This window comes from Miscanthus floridulus, chromosome 8 (assembly GCF_019320115.1).
Source record: "Miscanthus floridulus cultivar M001 chromosome 8, ASM1932011v1, whole genome shotgun sequence".
NCBI classification, from domain to species: Eukaryota; Viridiplantae; Streptophyta; class Magnoliopsida; order Poales; family Poaceae; genus Miscanthus; species Miscanthus floridulus.
In genome coordinates, this window is record NC_089587.1 from 45,737,811 (window position 1) to 45,760,665 (window position 22,855).

The 22,855-nt window shown below is 45.9% G+C and overlaps 1 protein-coding gene and 1 pseudogene across 2 annotated transcripts; both read right to left on the reverse strand.

Annotated features, from left to right (window-relative positions):
* Nucleotides 1-125: 125 nt before the first annotated feature.
* Nucleotides 126-9,811, reverse strand: LOC136476292 (protein DETOXIFICATION 16-like; annotated as a pseudogene).
* A 5,400-nt stretch (nt 9,812-15,211) lies between these two features.
* Nucleotides 15,212-17,748, reverse strand: LOC136471851 (protein DETOXIFICATION 16-like). 2 transcript variants are annotated; one of them, XM_066469597.1, is made up of 8 exons: nt 17,461-17,748; nt 16,818-17,362; nt 16,617-16,703; nt 16,467-16,523; nt 16,106-16,344; nt 15,908-16,026; nt 15,722-15,808; nt 15,212-15,632 (listed from the first exon to the last, which is right to left on the reverse strand). In XM_066469597.1, the coding sequence occupies exons 1-8, from the start codon at nt 17,698-17,700 to the stop codon at nt 15,573-15,575; spliced, it is 1,434 nt and encodes a 477-aa protein (XP_066325694.1). In that variant the 5' UTR covers nt 17,701-17,748; the 3' UTR covers nt 15,212-15,572. The 2 variants fall into 2 exon arrangements, with proteins under 2 accessions (XP_066325694.1, XP_066325695.1); XM_066469598.1 differs by having other exon boundaries at nt 16,818-17,358; nt 17,461-17,581.
* Nucleotides 17,749-22,855: the final 5,107 nt, after the last annotated feature.

Here is a 22,855-nt window from a genome sequence, read left to right on the forward strand (position 1 = left end):
TGGTTGATGGATATTCTATTCATAGCATTCTCTGAACTCTGAATAGCATATATTGAGTGAGTAGAAACTTGATTGAGCATTCGTAGCTAACAATCTGTAACGCAATAGCGTTGCTTTTCATATCAAAGTTGTGCACGCTGAAATGGAGTGAAGGAGTGGACGACCATGAGGAAAGTTGAAGCAATTTTGTTGGTATGTTGCCTCCAGCAGAAATACAAAGCGCGGCAGGGTATTCTAGCAACTGCACTCAAGTGGTGTGCCTACGTGTTTCCTTGTGGACATTTTTTTTTATTATCGGTCATGTGCGCTTTTTCAGATCGCAATACGTGTTTCTTTGGATCTCCCTGGCACTTCTATATGCGGACACAACCTGCTCACTCAGCTGTGCAGAATGCCGCAGTGACGACGTGTAATATTAATATCACCATGTGCTCAGTTCGCAGCAAGGGAAAGAACACATATTGGCGTGCTTGGTTTCTTGGCTCAGTACCGGGATGCCTTTGCCTAGGCGGTGTTATCTGGGCAAACTTTGCGCAAATAAACTTTGCATAGTGAAGATTTCTTACTGTAGCATTTCATTTGTATTTGTGAATTATTGTCTAAACATTGACTAATTAGACTCAAAAGATTTGTCTCGTAAAGTTAAAGCAAACTGTGCAATTAGTTTTTGATTTTATCTACATTTAGTATTTCATGCATGTACCGCAAGTTTGATGTGACGGGGAGTCTTCTTTTTGCATAGTGCACTTTTCAGGAGTTTGGAGGTAGCTAGGATACCGAGCGTTGGATGTGGAGCAAACTTTTCTCGGGATATGTGTTGATGAGGTTCAGACGATGTCAAGCAAACTTTTCTCGTGACGTGTGCTGATGAGGTTCAGAAGCTGTAGCTCTTGCTAGCTCAAGCGAGCTAGATTGGCTCACCCGGGTTGGCAAGTTCCTGATCGCTATCACTGGGGAGGCGAAGTGAACTCGCCTGGAACCAAACACCACCCCATAATCTACATCCATGGATGTGAGGAGGCAAGGATGAACTACACAAGATCAGCGGAGATGTGATGGCGATGCATTTCCGAAGCTCTGTCAAGACAAGTGGAACTTGCAGGTTTGTATCAGCACCCTGGAAAGCATCAAGATTCAAGAACTCAAAAGAAAACGCTTGAAGCTACAATAAAGCTTGTCCTACCCCTATTTGGTAACTGACGATGTCCCTGCTTGCTGTGTATGGATTTCTCACGGGTTTTGGTTTTACAGTTTTACTACGTGGGGGAGATTTGGTTCTGTTCTGGTGATGTTAACACTGAGGTCGGTTGTTAAGGTAGCTTATTTGGTTTGGTTGGTTCCTTCTTTAGTGCGAATGATGACATATTGAGCTACGCAACAGTTACTTGTGCACTCCAGTTACGACTAAAGAAAGAGTTATCGAGCTGCTTGCAGCTTAAACATACTATGATGGTTACAATATGGCCCGGTTCCGGTTGGGTGTCAGAAGGAACAAATCATTAGTTTGCGTTGATGCCTCAAAGACAGATTGACGGACAAAACTTCTTCAACAGCCACATGGCCATTATCGGTAAATTATTCCTTCGAACACACTAGCTAGCCTTTCTTCTTCCTTGTGCCAATCAATGCCTCTCCTTGAGTGTTATCGCAACAAAGACTGCGTCCCCTTGTCTGCTCCGCGCAATCTCATGTGGCCGGCCGCCATGTCTAATCTAACGGAGGAAGAGCAGAGCTGAACACTCGATCCTTGGCCTTCAACGCCTGGAGAATGCAGACCCAACGGCAGGCAGGATTCAGATTTCAGAGCTAGACGAAAACATGAAAACCAAACGAAATGCGCGGCTTCAAAAACTTGTTATGCTTACTTCTTTGTTCCAGTTGGTGCATAGTGTGATGGAGAGCAGCAGGAGCATCTGCACCACCAGGCCGCACATGATGCCCAACCAGAGGCCCTGTTCACTCAGTGTGCAAACCAGCAGCGATAATAAGAACCTCTTCTCAAATTGAAAATTCAAAGAAGCTAGGCAGATAAACTGTTGAATGAATGGGGCAGGCAGAGTACGTGCCATTCCTCCTAGATGGCAAACAAAGGCAAACACGAACGCTGAAGGGATGCCGGCGAGGTAGTACTGTGCGAGGTTGATGTATGCGCCAGCCTTTTGGCGGCCGCAGCCCCGAACAACACCGGCATACCAGGAGCATCAGGCTGAGTCTGTTTGTTGCCCTACTCACATTAGTCACATAGAGGACATTGTTCACAATGTTCAGAGTAAAAACCAATGAAAAGTTCACCTGAAAGCACGCTCTGCAGGCCGTCGAAAACGATGGAGATGGCAATGAGGGGCATCATCCTGGCGGTGTAGCGGACCACCTCCTCCTCGTTGCTGTAGGCGTACCCCCACAGGTGGCGCACCAGCACCATGACAACCCCTTCCGACACGCCCACCGCCAACGCCAGGAGCACCACCACCCGGGTTGCCAGCCGGGCCGCTCGCGGATGCCCCGCGCCGAGCTCGTTCGACACACGCGTGCTTACGGCACCACCAAGTCCCAGGGGAACCATGAATGCGAAGCTGTTGGTGATCAAGCTACAATAAAGGAGAAGAAACCATGAGCAACGGCCGATGAACATATATAGCTAGGATAGGATCGAAGCTCAGATCGATAATGGATTGGCTTTTACCAAATGGACAGCACGGCCGTCTCGAGCTTGGGGTTGGGGAGAAGACCAGAGAACATCACCAGGAACTCGAAGGACCACCACTTCATGCTGCAGTCCATTTCCAGTACAACAGACTGATAAGATCATGAGAGGAAGAAGCTAGCACAAGAATGCATCGATCGATGAATTCAATCTCACTCTCACCGAAAGTGAAAACTCACCAGACCATGACGGCGGACGGCACGGCGAACTTCAGGAAGTTGGGGACGCTACGGAACGCCTCGGCGGAGAACCCCGTCCAGCCAGTGGCGAAGCTAGAGCAAATGGGTGGGTGTGCACAACTTCATCATAGGTATAGTGACCCATGTGATGTTCAAACAAGTAGCATAACTAACTCACAATTTTAACATCAAAATTCAATTTCCAGTAATGGCAATGTGATTTTGGTCAAAACATAAGTAAATTGGTAGGAGTAAGGGCAATAACATTCACCGTTTATAACAAAATAAAGACGACATTAATCATTGTAGTGTAGTGATTCAAAGAATGCCAAAACGATGAACAAAAGATGTCCCATATAGCAAAAAATGTGATCCAGCCTAAAGAAAAGAGAACAAATAGATCAATTATTTAGTAAAGAAAATGTAGAATTATCCAGGCTGGCAAGGTCCATTCTCCATGTATTTTCTTCTCACCTTTTCTCTTAGGTTCGGATGATAAGCATCAATTTCTTTTCTCAAACCGGGGTCATATTTAATCTCCTCGTCCCAATTGATTTCATCCGGAGATGAAATTCTATTAGCATCGATCATGTCTTGAGCTTTCCGTTTTTAATACCTCTCCATGATTACCTATAATTCATTTATTTGCATAACCAAATTGCAGTTCATAATTTCACATATAATTAATTTCATTGAGGAACGAGGATTAACTGTACTCACCGTCAACCGTCAGGGACACAGGAACGCCGGATGCAGGAAGTAGTGAAGTACAGAGTACCGTACGCAGGGGCGCAGGGCGGCCAGCCGGCGATTCCAGACGCTCGCCTCCAGGGGCCTGCTCGGCTTGGTGCCTGGCAGCGGGCTGCCAGCTGCCTGGGCAGGACGAGGGCGGCGCAGGGACGGCAGGCCGCAGCCGCAGGGGCGCGCGGCGACGGCGGCTTGGCGCGGCGTCCGCGGTGGCACGGCGACAGCGGCGCGGCGGTGCGGGCGAGGCAGGCGAGGCATCAGCGTGGGCGCGGCGTCGGGCAGCGAAGCCGCGAAACAAAGCATCGCGCAGGGGAGCGGGCGAGGCCGATCGATGTTGCTTCCACTGGAAGGAAGTGGCGCAGCGTCAGCGTGGGCTTTTGGGCTGGTGGGGGGTGCCTATAGGGCCAAGTTCTTTTACTCCTAATGTTTTTCTGTAATTGGAGGGGGTGCCTGGGCACCCACAGGCCTTAACTGGGCTTCGCCCCTGCGTCCAGCTGCACTTGCAGGACGGCGAGAGCCGGACGTAGAGCGCCAGGTAGGAGATGGCGTTGGCGAGCGCGGCGCCGTTGCTGCCCAGCCCGAGCGCGCGCACCAGCAGCCAGCAGACGGCCGGGTGGAACACGGCGGTGGCGCCGGAGCTCAGCATCACGGGCACCACCGGGTTCTGCGTCTGCAGGAACCAGACGTGGCACTGCAGCGCCCCGTACAGGAACAACGCCGGGATCATCCACCGGATGTAGATCCCCGCCGCCGCCGCGATCTCCGGGTCCTGCCCGCACCAGACAAGGATCTCACCGGTGTAGGCCCTGTTATAAACGATAGACAATATAAACGATGAAGAATAGTAGATCAAACACAGAGACATGAGATTTTAACGTGGAAAACCCTCCCAAGCTGAAAGGAAAAAACCACGGGCACCAGCCAGCAAATCTTCACTATATCGGGTGAGGTTATAAACGTCGGAGATTTACAACTTGGGGATACCCTAACCTAGGGGTCTTCCCGTATACAAGTCTATGATGCCTATGAGGGAGGTGGTCCGTATATATAGGGAGAAAAAACCCCACACCATCATCTATTAGCAATACGGAACTAATAGATGGTGTAGTCCCTCTTAACGCTAATGGACCGCTTTGCTTCGGCCCAAACTTGAATTTGGATCATAGCTCAACAAACTCCACCTTAAGACAAATTTCTTCTTGTAGCATAAAACGAATCTTCACCCTGAAACAACAAAGAAATACTTCTGGTGCTAAATAGCCTCTTGGACTAAACAGTTATACCAACTAAGCTTGAGCAAAGCTCAAACTTAGCAACAGGAACTGGCTTTGTCAACATATCAGCAGGATTATCATGTGTGCTTATCTTGCATACCTTCAGCTTACCTTACGCGACCACATCGCGAACATAATGGTATTTGACATCAATGTGCTTCGTTCTCTCATGGAACATCTGATCTTTAGTGAGACATATAGCACTTTGACTGTCGCAAAATAAATTAATGCAAGAATTATCTCCACAAAGCTCAGCAAACAAACCTTTCAACCAAACTGATTCTTTACATGCTTCAGCAATAGCCATGTATTCTGCTTCAGTGGTAGACAGGGCAACAACGGGCTGCAATGTTGCCCTCCAATTCACAGCACAACCATCAATAGTGAACACATAACCTGTGAGAGATCTCCTCTTATCCAAATCAGCAGCAAAATCTGAATCCACGTAGCCAGTGAGTCCCTTATCAGTCCTGCCAAACTTCAAACAGGCATTTGTTGTACCACAAAGGTACCTGAAAATCCACTGAACAGCCTTCCAATGTTCTTTACCAGGATTAGCCATGTATCTACTAACCAAACTCATAGCATATGATAAATCAGGACGAGAGCAAACCATGGCATACATCAAAGAACCAACAGCACTAGAATATGGAACTCTTGACATGTACTCAAAATCCTCATCCGTACTAGCACATTGTAAAGCTAATAATTTGAAATGGGGAGCAATAGGAGTATTAACAGACTTTGCATCATGCATGTTGAAACGATGAAGAACTTTCTTAATGTAACTTTGCTGACTAAAAAATAACAAACCAGAATTTCTGTCTCTTGTAATTTCCATACCTAGAATCTTCTTAGCAGCACCAAGATCCTTCATCTCAAACTCACTACTCAACAATTTCTTCAACGTAGTGATTTCTTTCTTGCTCTTGGCAGCAATTAACATATCATCAACATATAACAGCAAGTATATAGGTGATCCCTCAACAAATTTAATGTACACACAGCTATCAAATTCAGACATCTTAAAACCATGTGACATCATAAAAGAATTAAACCTTTTATACCATTGACGAGAAGACTATTTTAAACCATATAAGGACCTCTTTAATTTGCAAACATGATCCTCCTTACCAGGTACTATGAACCCTTCTGGCTGGTCCATGTATATCTCCTCCTCTAGCTCTCCATAAAGAAATGCAGTCTTTACATCTAACTGCTCAAGCTTAAGATCTCGTATAGCAACAATACCGAAAAATGTACGAATTGAACTATGCTTTACAACTGGAGAGAACACATCATTATAATCAACACCAGAAATCTGACTGAAACCTTTTGCTACTAACCTTGCCTTAAATCTTGGAGGCTCACTAGGAGACAAACCTTCCTTTCTCTTGAAGATCCATTTGCAACGAACGGCCTTCTTATGTTTAGGCAAGCGCACAACATCCCATGTGCCATTTTTCCGACTGCATCTCTTCTTGCATAGCGGAAATCTACTTCTCGCGGTCACCAGAAACAACAGCTTCAGTGTACATAGCCGGCTCATGAATATTCTCAACCTATTCAGCACAACTAAAGGCATAATGAACAATATCACATTCCTCAGTTAAACGTGGACGAGGTCCACAACTCCTCTTTGTTCTGCGATCTGCAATAGACTGATTTTGAGGCTGCAAAACAGGAGGTGAGTGCTGAACAATATCATGAACATTGTTATCAACAATTTCAGTTTCCTGATCATCTACGTGCTCTACCTGCATGCTAACATGTTCCTGCTCCTCATCAGAACTAACTGGTGAAACATCTATGGATAAGCTGTCATTAAACATAACAGATTCATTGAAAACAACGCTCCTGCTTATGAAAGTCTTTTTAATTTCAGGATTCCATAACTTATATCCTTTAACTCCAGAACCATAACCAAGAAACATACACTTAATGGCTCTAGGTTCTAGCTTTCCATTATCAACATGAGCATAAGCAGTGCAACCGAAAACTCTCAACTGTGAATAATCAGCAGGCATACCAGACCATACTTTAATGGGAGTTTTCTTATTAAGTTAGATAGAAGGTGACCGGTTGATCAAGTAACAGGCAGTGTTAGCAGCCTCAGCCAAAAAATGCTTGTTCATATGAGCATTGGATAACATGCAATGAGCCCTCGAGATGATCGTTCGATTCATGCGCTCAGCCACATCATTCTGCTGAGGAGTGTACGGAATGGTGTGGTGCCTAACAATGCCTTCTTCCCTGCAGTAATCATTAAAAGCATCCGAACAGAATTCACCGCCATTGTCAGTACGAAGTAATTTTACCTTCTTTTCAGTTTGCCTTTCTATCATAACTTTCCACTCTTTAAAAGCAGTAAAAGTATCATCTTTACTTTTCAGAAAATAAGGCCACACTTTTCTAGAGTAATCATCAATAATGGTAAGCATGTAACGAGCACCACCATAAGAGGGCTTACGAGACGCCCCCCACAAATCAGCATGTACATAATCAAGTGTACCTTTGGTGGTATGAACAGATGCATTGAATTTTACCCTCTTGTGTTTACCAAAAACACAGTGCTCACAGAACTTCATCTTACCCATAGTGCAGCCATTCAGCAGGTCTCTCTTGATCAATTCTGCCATACAAAGTTCACTCATATGCCCAAGACGCATATGCCAGAGATTAGTTTTATTTGGTTCATCATTAGAAACAACAGCAGCAGTGACGAAACCATGTAAAGTACTTCCTCTAAGAATATATAACTTTGCAGAGTTCATATCACCTATCATATAAATGAGAGAGCCTTTTGATACCTTACACACTCCACCTGAACCGGAGTGTCTGTACCCCTCGGCATCAAGTGTGCTGAGGGAGATGAGATTTCTAGCCATCCCTGGTATGTGCCTCACATCTTTCAGTGTGCGTATCATGCCATCATGCATCTTGATCTGAACGGAGCCAATGCCCACAATCTCACGGGGGTTGTTATCTCCCATACGCACAACATCTCCACTCTGCACAGACTCATAAGAACTGAACCAATCTCTGTTAGAGCATATATGAAACGAGTATGCAGAATCAAGTATCCATTCATCACGACTAGCAACACAACCAGCAAAAACAACCAGAACATCTCCTGAATCAGAATTATCAACAGCGGAGACAACAGAGGCCTTACCATCACCATCGGATTTATTTTTCGGTTTATACGTACCGTTTCTTTTCTCCTTATTCTGCAGCTTCCAACAATCCTCAATGACATGAGTATCTTTCTTACAATACCTGCAGAACTTATCCCTGCCTCTGGACTTCGAACGGCCTTTATCATTCTTGCTCTTGTCTCGATTATTGTTGTTGTTGTTGTAGGTTTTCTGCTCGGGCCTGCCTCTAACCTGTAACACTTCGCCCTTGGAGGACGACACATCAGACTGAACCATACCTTTCATCTTCTCCCTCGTCTGGAGGGCCTCATATACTTCCACAAGAGTTAGTTCATCGCGGCTTAATAGTATGGTATCTCGAAAATTTGCAAATGAAGTAGGCAGGGAGCATAACAGTAGAAGAGCTAAATCTTCATCATCATATTTTACCTCCATCGACACTAGGTTGGCAACGATCTCCTTAAAGATCGATAAGTGGTTCATCACCGAACCACCTTCTTGCAGCTTATGCGTGAACAACTTCATCTTCACGTGCATCTTACTGGTTAGATCCTTGGACATACAGATCGATTCTAGATTGAGCCAAAGTTCTGCGGCAGTTTTCTCCTGCAGCACTTCTTGCAAAATATCATTATGTAGATGAAGTTGAATCAGAGACAGAGCCTTACGATCCTTCCGCTTCTCTTCAGCGGTCCATGACTTCTGCCCTTTTCCTCCGAAACCGTCCAGCGCCTCATCAAGATCCGAAGATTGTGCCAGAATCGCCCGCATCTTGACTTGCCACAGTGCAAATCTCATTTTGTAATCCAGCAGCGGTAGATCAAACTTCATCGATACCATCGCGAAACCCTAAGGTCAAACCAAGCTCTGGTACCACTTGTTATAAACGATAAGCAATATAAACGACGAAGAACAGTAGATCAAACACAGGAGACGCGAGATTTTAACGTGGAAAATACTCCCAAGGTGAAAGGGAAAAATCACGGACACCAGCCAGCAAATCTTCACTATATCGGGTGAGGTTACAAACGCCGGAGATTTACAACTTGGGGATACCCTAACCTAGGGGCCTTCCCGTATACAAGTCTATGATGCCTATGAGGGAGGTGGTCCGTATATATAGGGAGAAAAAACCCCACACCCTCGTCTATTAGCAATACGGAACTAATAGATGGTGTAGTCCCTCTTAACACTAATGGGCCGCTTTGCTTCGGCCTAATCTTAAATTTGGATCATAGCTCAACAGACCCACACCACCGACACCGGTGTGCTCACCAGAGCTAGGACCACCATGGCTCGCTGCTTGTAGACGCTCAGCTGGTAGTACTGCTTCGCTCCGAACGCTTGGCCGCACAGCGTGTCATGGCTGCACGCCATGCCAGCCTGCCGATGCAAGCATGGACAGAAACGAGAGAAAAATCAGAAAAACGAGCTGAGAGAGACGGTGGGAGATGTGATGTGATGTGATGTTCACCACACCTACCAGCAAGCTGAAGCCCGTGACGCCGGCGAAGGAGGTGGCCAGGGACGCGCTGGCCAGCGCGAGCTCGCCGAGGTGGCCGACGAACATGACGGAGACCATCTGGACCAGGTTCTGCGGAGGAACCCGACGACGAGCGGCCCGGCGAGGTACAGCTGCTGCTTCGTCTCGCGCACCGCCAACGCCAAGCTCTCCTCCTCCTCCTTGCCTCCTACCCCATGAAGAAGCTTTTCCGTGCTCGACGGTGCGCTCAGGAGCGGCTCCTCCATGCTTGCCTTCTCTTGCTTCACAGTCACAGTGAGTGACAACTGACAAGCCGAGAAGGCAGCAATGGAGATCCAGCCGGACGGACGGCACTGATCTGTTACCTTGATATATACTATATGAGTATATGTACACAGATCGAGCTCACTAGTTTGGAGTACAATATATTGGTGCAACAATAAGCAGGAAATAAAAGGCTGCTGCATAGGCCGAGGAGCGCCGAAAGGAAACTGCTTGCATTAATAAAAGAACGGTACAAAATGACGATGCTTTGGACAGTAGTACCACCTCCGAATGCAATTATAGGTTGTGTGCTATCAAAGGTAGTTCACGTATAAATAAGTTTTTAGTGAATAATATTCACAATTATATATTTAAATTAATTTATTATAAAAATACATTTCGTAATTAGTCTGATGGTATTTATTTGCTATCATGAACATAGATATTTTTTTATCTATAATTGATCAAACTTAAGGTACTAAAAATATGATACTATGTTAGAATTGTATTTTTTTTTGGACGGAGGTAGTGCCTTGTTATGATACTCCCCCGTTACTTAGGTTGATTTTCAAAATTTACGTATATAATATACAGACAATTATAGATTATTAAAATAATCAGGACGGCTGTGTACTGCTCACTCGGTTGTTTTGTTGTCCCTGCCGCGGCGCAGCAACCGGAATCGACAGCTCCCTCCATCCAAAAAGAGCATCGCTAAGTTCATACTGGACAATTTTTTTAGTTTAATTAGGTTTATAAAAAATATTAGCAATATTTGTATCGCCAAATAAATTTATTATAAAATATTAGCAACATTTGTCTCAAATATTTGTTTCAATTCACATATCTGAGATTCAGTTTTTTATTTTTTTTAACAACCATGTTGTACCAAAGTTGTAGTGCTTGAAAAATTTAAAGGATTTTAGTTGAACTTTTTTACGTTTAAGTTCATCTAGTAGCCAAAATATTCAATACAAGTTTATAAAATTTTAATATATATAAAAAGGATAGCATCATGTTGAGTGTGTAATTATTGGTAGGGAGGTGTTGTGTGAGTGTGAAGGTCATAGGTTAAGTCTTGAGAATTACTTATTTTTGATATGCAACCATGTTAGCACTTGACCCAAAAAATCCAAATTCGGTCCGAGTAAATGTGGAAGAAAATTAATTATTTTGACTTATTTGTCCAAATATTAAGGGTAACGTAACATATTGAGTATACAATATACTCTCTCTCCGTCGTGTAATATAATATATTTAAATTAACTCAACGCAAAATACTTAAATGATATATGTATTCATGAATTAAACCTGATTAAGATGTTTCCCTTTAAATTATGGTTTTTTCTTAACAAACTTCGCTAAATATTTAAATAGACACTATATAAAATAGACTATATTTTAGTATAAATTTTTGAAGTCATTATTTCAAAAGGAGAACGCTGCTTTGATGCTTGATGGTAACATGGAGATCCATCCTGTGAAAAACCCAAATTATACAATATCTTTTGTGTCCATTTCTCCACTGATCGGATCTAACTGTCGGTGCCACTAGGATTTGTCATTTTGCGCGTTAACACATCTGACTTGACATGGGGGAACTCTTTCGGTAACGCCGAGCGGGAAATTCAAACGATTTTTTTGACTGTAGCCAATCGCAAGGGTAGCACATCATCATCATGGTAGTCTGTGATTGAACACTAAGAGCATTTCCAAGAGTATCGCTATACTCTTCTTATTAATTGGAATAGAGATTTCAGCAGAAAAATATCCTTCAACAGTTTTTCAATTAATCTCCAAATATTACCCTTTGGATTTTTCATTAGCAGAGATAGATAGCTGAGAGTGCATAAAGGATATAGAAAATAAAAAAGATATAGAAAAATATTTTTATTCAAACGGCTCTTCAAATAATGATTTAGAGTGTGGGTTTAAGAAAAACTCTTGGAGCTGCTCTAACCAACATCGGTGGTGTGCCCATTTGACAAGCGAAGTGTCCATTTTTGTCTAACTCTCTTTTATTAGAGCAATTCCACCGGGTCCTGTTTTTCCCTTTTCTATTAAAAGGTGGTATAGAGGATTGAGAAAATAGAATTCTAGATTATAGAGGAGGTGTACTCCAGCGAAACGAGAAAACATCACCCCTTTATGCATGGTCCCACAGGTCAGTCCTAAATAGATATCTCTTTCTCCTTTCTCTCTTTCCTCCTTCCTTTTGTGTCATCCCGTCTCGAGTCTCGACGTCGACCCGACGGATGGAGGGCACGGGCGCAAGGTAGAGCAAGGTGCGGCGCAGCGCGCGCGGAGCTCAATAACGTACAGGAAGGCGCGATGCGGCGCAGCCCTCGACAACTAGCGGACGCGATACGGCAATGCGCCCTGGCATGGTGGCGCAGGCTCGCCCGGTGTGCGACACTGCGCGGTGGTGGCTACCAATTGGCGCGACGTGGGGCATGGGGTAGTGTGGCGTGGCCCTCCGACGTGGCGGCGGCCTTCCCGGCACGGCAGCGACAACTCGCCGGCGTGGCCAGCAGCTCTCCCGACGTGGGCTCTAGAGATTAGTGAGAGGAGAACAAAGAAAGGGGATTGAGAAAAATGTCAAGTTTTCCCCATTCTTTGAGGGATTGAGGGGCTTGTGTTCTCAATTGAGAAAAAAAACTAGGGAAAGTAGATTTAAAAGTGAATATGTTAGAGCTTACTTTTTTTCGTCAATTCCCACCATTTCTGATTATAGAGAAAGAGGGTCACTTGTTCTCAATCTGGTAGAGATGCTCTTGTGTTAGATATGTTGCATACTTCGTCCGTTATATGTTATTAGGAGTCAAACTTTTTTTGAGTTCAACCAAATATATAGAAAATATTATTAATATTTATATCTACAAATAAATTTATATTTTATTATCGGTCTGATGATACTTATCACAGATTATAAATATAGTAATTATATATATATATATATATATATATATATATATATATATATATATATGGAGAGTATATTCAGTAGCCAGCTACAAAATAAGTTCTTCTATAGCCACCTCCATTTACGATAGTTGGGTTACTGTAACATATGAGAATATTTACCATAATGTTATAGTAAACCACTTAATAAAGAGTTACTATAATCTTATAAATTAACATAGTAATTATCGTAACTCAAAGTAGCTACAGAATAAGTTATTTTATAGCCAGCTACAGGGTAATGTGTGTGTGTATATATATATACACACTCTCCCTCCCGCCGTATCAGTAAAGGAAGTCGTTTTAGGGTGTGGTGCTGTTTGGACAAATGAAGACGTTTTAGATCTCTTGACCTTGTTTTGGACGTGAATGCCCCCGCGCCGTCTGTTCGGTTCCGTGCGCCGCTTCACGAGGAGCAGTAAAGTCGCACCGCTTCACGATGTTGCCGTCCCGTCCCCTCCCTTCGTAAAGCCGGTGGAGTACTAGCTGTTCGCTCGCTTGCACAGGGTCTGGGAGCGGATGCACGTGCTCGACGGCCGCTTTCAGCTCCGCGGCGCTGGTGTCACCGGCGCTCTTCGGCAGCCATGCATGGAGGTGGCACCGGACTCCGTCGCGTCGGAGGAGATGGCGCCGCAAGACCTCGAGCAGGACTCCGTCATGTCGGACGCAATGGCGCCGTAGGACCTCGAGCATGACACCGCAGGTACTCAATCTCTCTCCACGACGCCGCAGTTTGTCGAGCTTTACTCCAGCGCGCAGCAGGACTTGTGCCAGACTCCTTGCCGCCGTCCTCACTATACGTGTGCCTGAGCACGTTTTGAAGAAGCTGGACGAGCTCTGGAAGACTAGGCAAGATGCAAGAAGACACCGCTTAAATAGGCATGCTGTAACCCAAACAACGGAGACAAAAAAAAACGCGCTAGAAACTATCGCAGCAGGGAAAAAAGTGCGCCATGCAGCCTCCACGCGCACCAGGGCAAAAAAATAAAAAACGTGCAAAATGAAGCCACCTAGCAAAAAAGTGCGCCCACCAAGTATCGACCTCAGCTCCTCAAGACTCACACCTCGCTGCACTAACCGACTGAGCTGAGGAATTTTCTCACGTGGAGTGCACCTGCAACCTTATTTAACAGGGGCAGACAGGAAAAACTCTACCTTAGTTAATCACTCCTTGATATGCTAAATACTGTCCTAAACGACTTTCTTTACCTGTATGGAGGGAGTATATATATATATACACATGCTATTCCGAAGCCTGGGCTTCAAATAAAATTCAGGGCACCTGCGGAACTATACACAGTTTAGCCGGTCGTGCGACTATGCTTGTGACAGTCTTACTCGGTACTTACCGTATGCATTACCAGCTCGCTTCAGAATCAGGCTAACCCGGTCTACTCCCTCGCTATCCCCAGCCACGCACACACAGGACTTAGGCCCTATCGTCTCCCCAGGCAGTTCCACCCGAAGGGAACACTTCTCTACGTGCACAGGGTTCTCTACAAACGCCGCTACCAGGGCTAACACGAGAACAACACACGCAGAGGCTTCTCCTCTAGGGTCCCTAGCGTAGAGACGTCGCCCCATATGAACGAGCTTGAAGGAAGGCAGGGATTAAAACAGGAAAGCTTAATTCATTTTCACAGAGCAAGCTTACATACGGCTTTCCCTTTCGGGAAACCCCAAGCATTTAGCACAAACCTTAGGGATTACCTTACAAGCGCAGGATGATCACGAGGACCTCCTTTATTCTCTAATTTACAAAGGTGGAGTGATACAGTGGTGATGGATGATTACTACTAATGGTGGATGATTCTCAGAGTCATTCTGAGATTATGTCTTCATGGTGTATGTGTGAGTGGAGAGTTGGTGGAGTGGGTGGTGGATGAGAGTGCGTGTCTGAGGCTTCGGTGATTGCTTCGATGATTTTCTGATTGAGCTTTCGATGATGAATGAATGCGCCCGTCGTCCCGCTTTATAGCACGAAGGGAGCGTCCTTCACGCTTATTGTCTGAAGGAGCGAGCCTTATCGTCTGAAGGAGCCTTCGAGGCGAAGTCTTCAATTATCTCTTCTTACGGTTGCCTGGACAGCTGGACTGAGAATAATTGTCCTGGCTACAGTAGAGTGACTGTATATTCCTTTTGCGCTGTCCTCCATCACGCACGGATAGTATCCTTCTGGATATTCTTTAGTATGGTCTTCCACGCCCGAATGATTGATGTTGCAAACATCAAATCAATGATAGGCATATATATATATATATATATATATATATATATATATATATATATATATATATAAACTCTCAAAAATGATATATACTTTTATTTTAGGACAAAGAAAGTACATATCTATTCTCAGTTATGTATGATTGTAATCCGATCAACCAACTAGTAAGAATAAGTTATCACAAAAAAGCTAGTAGAGAATATAGAGGCTAGGAGACAACTTTTCTTTTTGAACAAAAAGGAGATGACGACAACTGGGTAGATCAGATAAGATTGTTGTAACAAGAATCTCCTAGCCATCATATACTGCCATACTGGTGTGACTGCGTCACGGCCATGCTATGTAAAGGGCCACGCAAGAGGCTGTTTCGTGCCAGGCACATCCCTACCAAGGATAGCTAGGGAGCTGGTGTTCCTCCGTCTTCCATTCCTCTGTTTTCCTTTCATTCATTCATGGTAATTAGTAGAGAATTTATTATGGCAAGTTCATCTGCCATAAACTAAATAACTCATGGATAGATTACAATCTTAACGGCCGGCAGCGTGAACAGGTGTCTGGCAATCCTCGACAGGATCTCATGCTTCCATGTCTACAGGAAGAGCAGCACTGAAAACTCTGTTCTTCGCCTTCAGTGCCTGGAGAGTGGAGACCCAACAGTAACAACATTCAGAACACAAGAGGATAAAATAACAGCACGTATGGAAACTTAATAACTCGTGCTTACTTCCTTGTTCCAGTTGGTGCATAAGGTAATGGAGAGCAGCGAGAGCATCTGCACCACCAGGCCGCACAAGATCCCAAACCAGAGACCCTGTTCAGAGTTGGAACAAGAACTTGTTCAGCTGAAGGATGAAATATAGTGAAAGCCAACTTATTCCCAATCAAACTTGCAAAGAAAGCAGAAGAGTACCATCCCCCCGAGACGGCGGACGAAGGCGAAAACAAACGCGGCAGGGATACCAGCGAGGTAATAGGCAGCAAGGTTGATGAAAGCGCCGGTCTTTTGGCGGCCACAGCCCCTGACAACACCTGCCGCAGCCCGCAGGTCCAGCAATTCAGAATGTGCACCGAGTTGATTGTTCATACAGTGTTGTTCAGTACGTACTACCTGAAAGCACACACTGCTGACCGTCGAGCATGACGGACACGGCGAGGACTGGCATCATCCTGGCGGTGTACCTGGTCACTTCCTCCTCGTTGCTGTACGCGTACCCCCACAGATCGCGTACCAGCACTATGACCAGCCCTTCCGACATGCCCATAATGAGCGCCAGGAGCACCACCACCCGGGCCGCCAGTCGCGCCGCCTGAGGCCGCCCTGCTCCAAGCTCGTTCGACACGCGCGTGCTGCATGCCAAACAACATCATCCAGACAGAGGATAATCATTTTTTTTGGTGACTGACAGAGGATAATCATCAGATTCAGAAAGAATTATCTGCTTGTTTGGTGTTTGGTGTTTGGTGTCGACCTTATGGCAGCACCAAGTCCAAGCGGGGCCATGAACGCCAACGAGCTAGTGTTCAAGCTGCAAGAATCACAGAAACGGGCATGAGATTGGGCACAACACAAACAGCAAGGTAAAGGCTGCAGGCAAGTGTAGAATGATCTTCATCTTCACCAGATGGACAGCACGGCCGTCTCCAGCTTGGGGTTAGGGAGCAGTCCGGACAGCAGCACCAGGAGCTCGAAGGACCACCACTCCATGCTGCACCCAGATCAGAGATCACTACTCGCGCGTCTGAGCTAGGAACGGCGGCACTGATGATCTGTCGATTGCAATTGCATGGACAAATTGGAAGAGAATGCAATAATGCATTACCACACCATGACAGCCGACGGCACGGCGAGCTTGAGGAAATCGGGGACGCCGCGGAACGCCTCGGCCGAGAAGCCCGTCCAAGTGGTCTTGCAGGCCGGCGAAGCCCTGACATAGACGGCCAAGAAGGAGAGGTTGGCGAGGTAGGAGACGGCGTTGGCGAGCGCGGCGCCGTTGCGGCCCAGACCGATCCCGCGCACCAGCAGCCAGCAGACGGCCGGGTGGCACAGCGCGGTGGCGCCGGAGCTCAGCATCACGGGCACCACCAGGTTCTGCGTCTGCAGGAACCGGACGTGGCACTGCAGTGCCCCGTACGCGAACAGCGCCGGGGTCAGCCATCGGATGTAGCTGCCGGCGCCTGCGGCGATCTCCGGGTCCTGCCCGCACCACGTCAGGATCTGGCCCGTGTAGGCCCACACCACCGCCACGGGGACGCTTACGAGAGCAAGCACCACCATGGCTCGCTGCTTGTAGACGCCCAGCTGGTGGTGCTGCCGCGCGCCGAAGGCCTGCCCGCACAGCGTGTCCAGGCTGCACGCCATGCCTGCCTGACAAATGTATCTGCATTTAGTAGCACACTAGCTAGCTGGGGAACAAGGAGAGTACTAGCTAAACTAGCACATTTGGGCGGCGCGCGGTTAATTACCAGCAAGCTGAAGCCGGTGACTCCGGCGAAGGAGGTGGCCAGGGAGGCGCTTGCCAGCGCGAGCTCGCCGAGGTGGCCGACGAACATGACGGAGACCATCTGGACCATGTTCTGCAGGAGGAACCCGACGACGAGCGGCCCGGCGAGGTACAGCTGCTTCTTGACCTCGCACGCCACAGCTCCCTCCTCACTGCCACCATGCTTGGCAGTGCCTGTGGCATCGAGGAGCGCCGCCTCCATTCCTGACCTCGTCCTGCTTCACTGAGCAAGAAGCTAGGCAGGAATGGAGCAAAGACGTCCTTGAACCTGGAGCTAGCCTGATCTCACTAAGTGCCTGTTTAGTTGCACTTTATTTTGTAAAAATTTTCAAGATTTCCCATCACATCGAATCTTTGAATGCATGCATGAAGCATTAAATATAAATAAAAAATAAAACTAATTACACAGTTTAGACGAAATTCACGAGACGAATCTTTTAAGCCTAATTAGACTATGATTAAATATTAATTGTCAAATAACAACAAAATGCTACAGTACCATTTCTAAAAAAAAATCGTCAACTAAACATGGCCTAACTCATCTGCTTCTGACTAGCAAAACCTATTTTATACTATGCATGCTGAGTGCTGACTGGTGATGGTGATGGTGGGAAAGAGAATTTTGGCTGATGCAGCAATCGCGCCAAGATAAACGACAAATATAATAGACTTGTCAGCAAGGTTCAAACATTATCATTATCTTTGTCAGTGGCTCAGGATAATAAACTGAATGAATATGATAATGTGTCATGGCTGTAAAGCGTAAGCCTGAAAAGTGAAAACAAACATTATGATATATATTCCTGTGTAGTTAAATTGGATTTGATTACACATACAACCGCCTTATATTTAATAATAATATTGAAGTACCGTACGTTTCAACGGTCCTTCGTCTTCTTTTATGAAAGACATGGGGCATGTTCGCTTGTCAGGCCGCTTATCAGCTAAAATCTATAGTATTTTTTTTATAATAAATTAGCTTCAGCTAGCTTTAATATAAGCCGAATAGACCCATGGTATTAAGTCTAATCCTAAGGTAAGTTAGAATAGAGTGTCTCTATGGTTCGTTACTCTCTTCCATGTGTTTACAAGTTAGAGCAGCGTATCCAGACCACAATTCAAAGTCCAATTTTCAAAACAAATTAAAATGCATAACGCAGTAATTGGATAAGTCTACAAACCTCTCGTGCCTGTAAGTTAGATTAGCGTGTGTTTCAGCAGGATACAGATTTTGATCGCAAGACATATTAGAATGCATATAACGGTTGAATAAATCTTAAAGCCACAAGTCGTCCAAGTAATCATATAACAATTTGTATGTTCTACCATCACGTATTTGTTGGTGATGTCAAAATTTAGAGCACATGTTGCACGTGGATTGCTACCTAGGGTTGGTACCCTTGAGAAGCTGCCCACGCTACCTAGTGTTGACTGTCAGTGTCACTCCGCCGGTGGCATTCACGTAATTAAGGACATTATTGACCGCAACTCTGCCAATAACAATGTGGCAAGGCAGTTCTAACAGCCAATTATGAGCTAAGTATTTTTATTTCATATTACAATAGAAGAGAGAGAAAAACTATCTCTTGATAAAAAAATAGTTTCATACATTTATTTCGAGATTATGTGAGGTTGTCATGTGGGTCTAATCATATCATGAGCTATTACTAAAAGTCAACACCATTAGAGAAGTTATTAAGGGTGCCATAAGGGCCACCGTCCACGTACAGTACCTATCAGAGCCACCTTGACTTGGGGGGCCCACTTAGGCTGACTCATCTAAATTATTTCATTGATTCATTGTAATTAAGTTTTGAGTCGGACATTTATGGCTTTTTTTAATGTTATAGTAATTAGTCTGAATCTGTTGGTCTCAACAGACGAAGCTAGACTCGTTCCTTTATCCAAAAAAGAAGTTGTAGCCTTGACTTGTCTTGTTCAAACATTTGACATCAAATCCCAATGAATGTGATGTTTAGAAGTTATTTTTAGAGAGACAAATATTTATATTAGAAATAGCAGCCAAATTACATAGAGATCCTCTAAAGACGGTCAAACCATGTCAATGTCTCTAAGGGGAAACACGCACGCAAGAATCAATATATCGCATGGGAAACACCGTAGAAGCACATGAGTATAGGTGCCAAAAAGATTGAATAGAAACTACAGAGCATCTAAGTGGGTGCCTGGTAAGGAGCGGTCGAATCCGATGAGAGGGTGCCAGAGCCGAGATGACGACAAATGGAGCTTAGTGGAGACACACATATTACTGAGACCTTTGTTGCCACCTATTTGAGGACGATCGAGCTGGTGGCGGAGGCGACACGAGCGGCGCCAGAGGCGAAGGTAGCAGCTAGACATGGCGACGACTCCAAGGGAAGACCGCCATGCGGTTAAAACAAGCTAAAAAGCCAACTCAAACTTATAACTAATAGCAAATCTCGAAGCAAAGGATCTCATAATTATCAGATTTGGTTGAAACTATTTTTTTTACATTATTTGGAGCACTTGGGGCATGGATATTCTTTTCTCCCAGTAGCAGAAGTTGTGGACTAGGATAATATATGGTCCTGTTTGTTTGGGTTTGAGCTTTTGGCTTTGGAGTTTTTGGCTTTGGCTTTCTAGAAGCTGACTTCCTGGAAGCTAGTAGCTTGTGCAAAAGCTTAGGTTGTTGGGCAGCTTAGCTTCTTCCTTCACATCCAACTTTCATAGGTTCCCGAGAAGGAGGGGAGGCGGCGTCAGCCGTTAGGCCATGGTGGGAGGGTTGCACGGCGGCGGCGGGACACGGCTGGCACATGCTAGAGCTAGGTCCAGATGTCTTCTTCATGAGCAGGAACTTGTGCAACTCCTTCGAAGCAGGGGGCGGATCAGAGGCGGCTTCTGCCGAACAGAGGACCCAGGCCCGGTCCTGTCAATTTAGGGGTCTGGAGCAAAGCTAGAAAGATAGGCCCGTTAATACAACTTAATATAAGTGTAACGCAAACAGAAAATCATTCTTATCAAACAAGTTATATATCTTATCTTAAAAAAATTCTAACATTTACTGATAAGGAGTTCACTGTAAATTTATAAATTAATAAGTAAACCTAAAACCATCTTACCCACCTTAGATCTCCTCCCTTGCATGTACATGTAACGCATCTAATTAAGCGTTAACTGTGGGCCAGAAACGTTTCCTGACATCCAACATATGAAACTCGTGTTCCTTGAAGGTACCAGCGCCTACCGCAAAAAAAAACCCGATAAACTTGCTTACCTGCCCGCACGTACCTGCGTAGTCACGACACCGCAAACTACCGCGCTTCTCGCTCCATGCCTACGCCTCTGAGATTTTTCTACCCGCACGCTTGTACCCACAGTACGCGTCGTCCACGACGCCGTCGCGTTGCTTTTTTTCCATCGCGCAACTTCTGTAACCGCCGGCTGCCACCGTGATCTCAACCCTCTCCCCCACGCCTGTTCAGGAAACCGCAATCTCCCCGCGCCGCTCTCGCTCTAGCACTCGCCCCTGCACCTCCCCATCTGCGGAGGTGGCGTTCGGACACCGTTTTCCCGCCCTGCTCCGGTCCCGTCAGGACACTACCGCGCAACACGACGCCGTGAAGCCGTCCGGTCGCCGCCGTAGTGCCGTCCGGTGGTCGCCGCTGCGCCGTCCGGTGGCCGCCGCCACCCCGCCCCTACCTCACCGAGAGACGGCGAGGCCTATGCCTCATCCAGAGTTTGGTCCCATCACGACGCCGCTGATGACGAGATGATGGATATCTGCAAGGAGAGCCACCAGAAAATATGCCACGATGGGTTCCTTGCCTCCATCGCTGACGCTGTTGAAAGGTTCTAATGGCTAGAGGGGGGGTGAATAGCCTATTAAAAATTTCTACAATAACACTTAACAAATCGGTTAGACAATTATGAGGCGAAGCAAGTGTTGTGCTAGCCTACTAAAAAGCAAGCCACCAACCACAACTCTAGTTTATATAGTTTCTATCCACACAAAAACTATGACACTACACTAAGTTAGTGTGCTCTCAAAAGCTAACTAAAGAGCCACACTAACCCAACTAACAAGCTCTCACAACTAGCTACACTAAAGAGCTTGACAACTAGTTTGCGGTAAAGTAATGAGAGTGAGCAATTTGTTTATACTGCCGTGTCGAGGAAGGAGCCAATCAATCATAAGAATGAATACCAATGAAGACCAATCACCTCGAAAACAAATGATGAACATAATGATTTTTACTGAGGTTCACTTGCTTGCCGGCAAGCTACTCCTTGTTGTGGCGATTCACTCATTTGGAGGTTTACGAGCTAATTGGCATCATATGCCAAACCCTCAATAGGGTGCCGCACAACCAACACAAGATGAGGATCACACAAGCCACGAGCAATTCACTAGAGTACCTTTTGGCTCTTCACCGGGAAAAGGTCAAGAACCCCTCACAATCACCACGATCGAAGCCAGAGACAATCACCACCCTCCGCTCGACGATCCTTGCTGCTCCAAGCCATCTAGGTGGCGGCAACCACCAAGAGTAACAAGCGAATCCCGTAGCAAAACACGAACACCAAGTGCCTCTAGATGCAAACACTCAAGCAATGCACTTGGATTCTCTCCCAATCTTACAAAGATGATGAATCAATGATGGAGATGAGTGGGAGGGCTTTGGCTAAGCTCACAAGGTTGCTATGTCAATGTAAATGGCTCAGAGAGTGAGCTTGAGCCGGCCATGGGGCTTAAATAGAAGCCCCCACGAAATAGAGCCGTTGTACCCCTTCACTGGGCACAACATGGGGTGACCGGACGCTCCGGTCAAATCGACCGGAAGCTGGACCTCAGCGTCCGGTCACACGATGCATGCCACATGTTCCCTCTCATCAAATGTTGATCACCCGATCTCAAAGGCCAAGTGACGACCGGACGCAGCAGCTCAAAGTGACTGGACGCTGAACCCCAGTGTCCGGTCATTTCCAGTAAGCATCCAGAGACGACTTTTCATGACCGGACGTGTCTAGTCCTGCTCGACCCGACACACCCAGCGTCCGGTCACTCGGCGACTCCTCTGTGTGCGACCATGTTAGTGTGACCAGACGTAGCCAGCCAGCGTCCGGTCATTTTAGCGACGCTGCGCTTTTTCTGCTGCTACCGACCGGACGTTCCGGTCCTTTAGAGACCAGTGTCCGATCACTTATAGTGACCTCCATCTTTTTTGTCTAGGGCATCGGTGGCACCGTCGGACTGTCTGCACTCTACAGGTGGACACTCCACCGGTGAAGTTCCTAACCCTTGCTCAAATGTGCCAACGACCAAGTGTATCACCTTGTGCACATGTGTTAGCATATTTTCACAAACATTTTCAAGG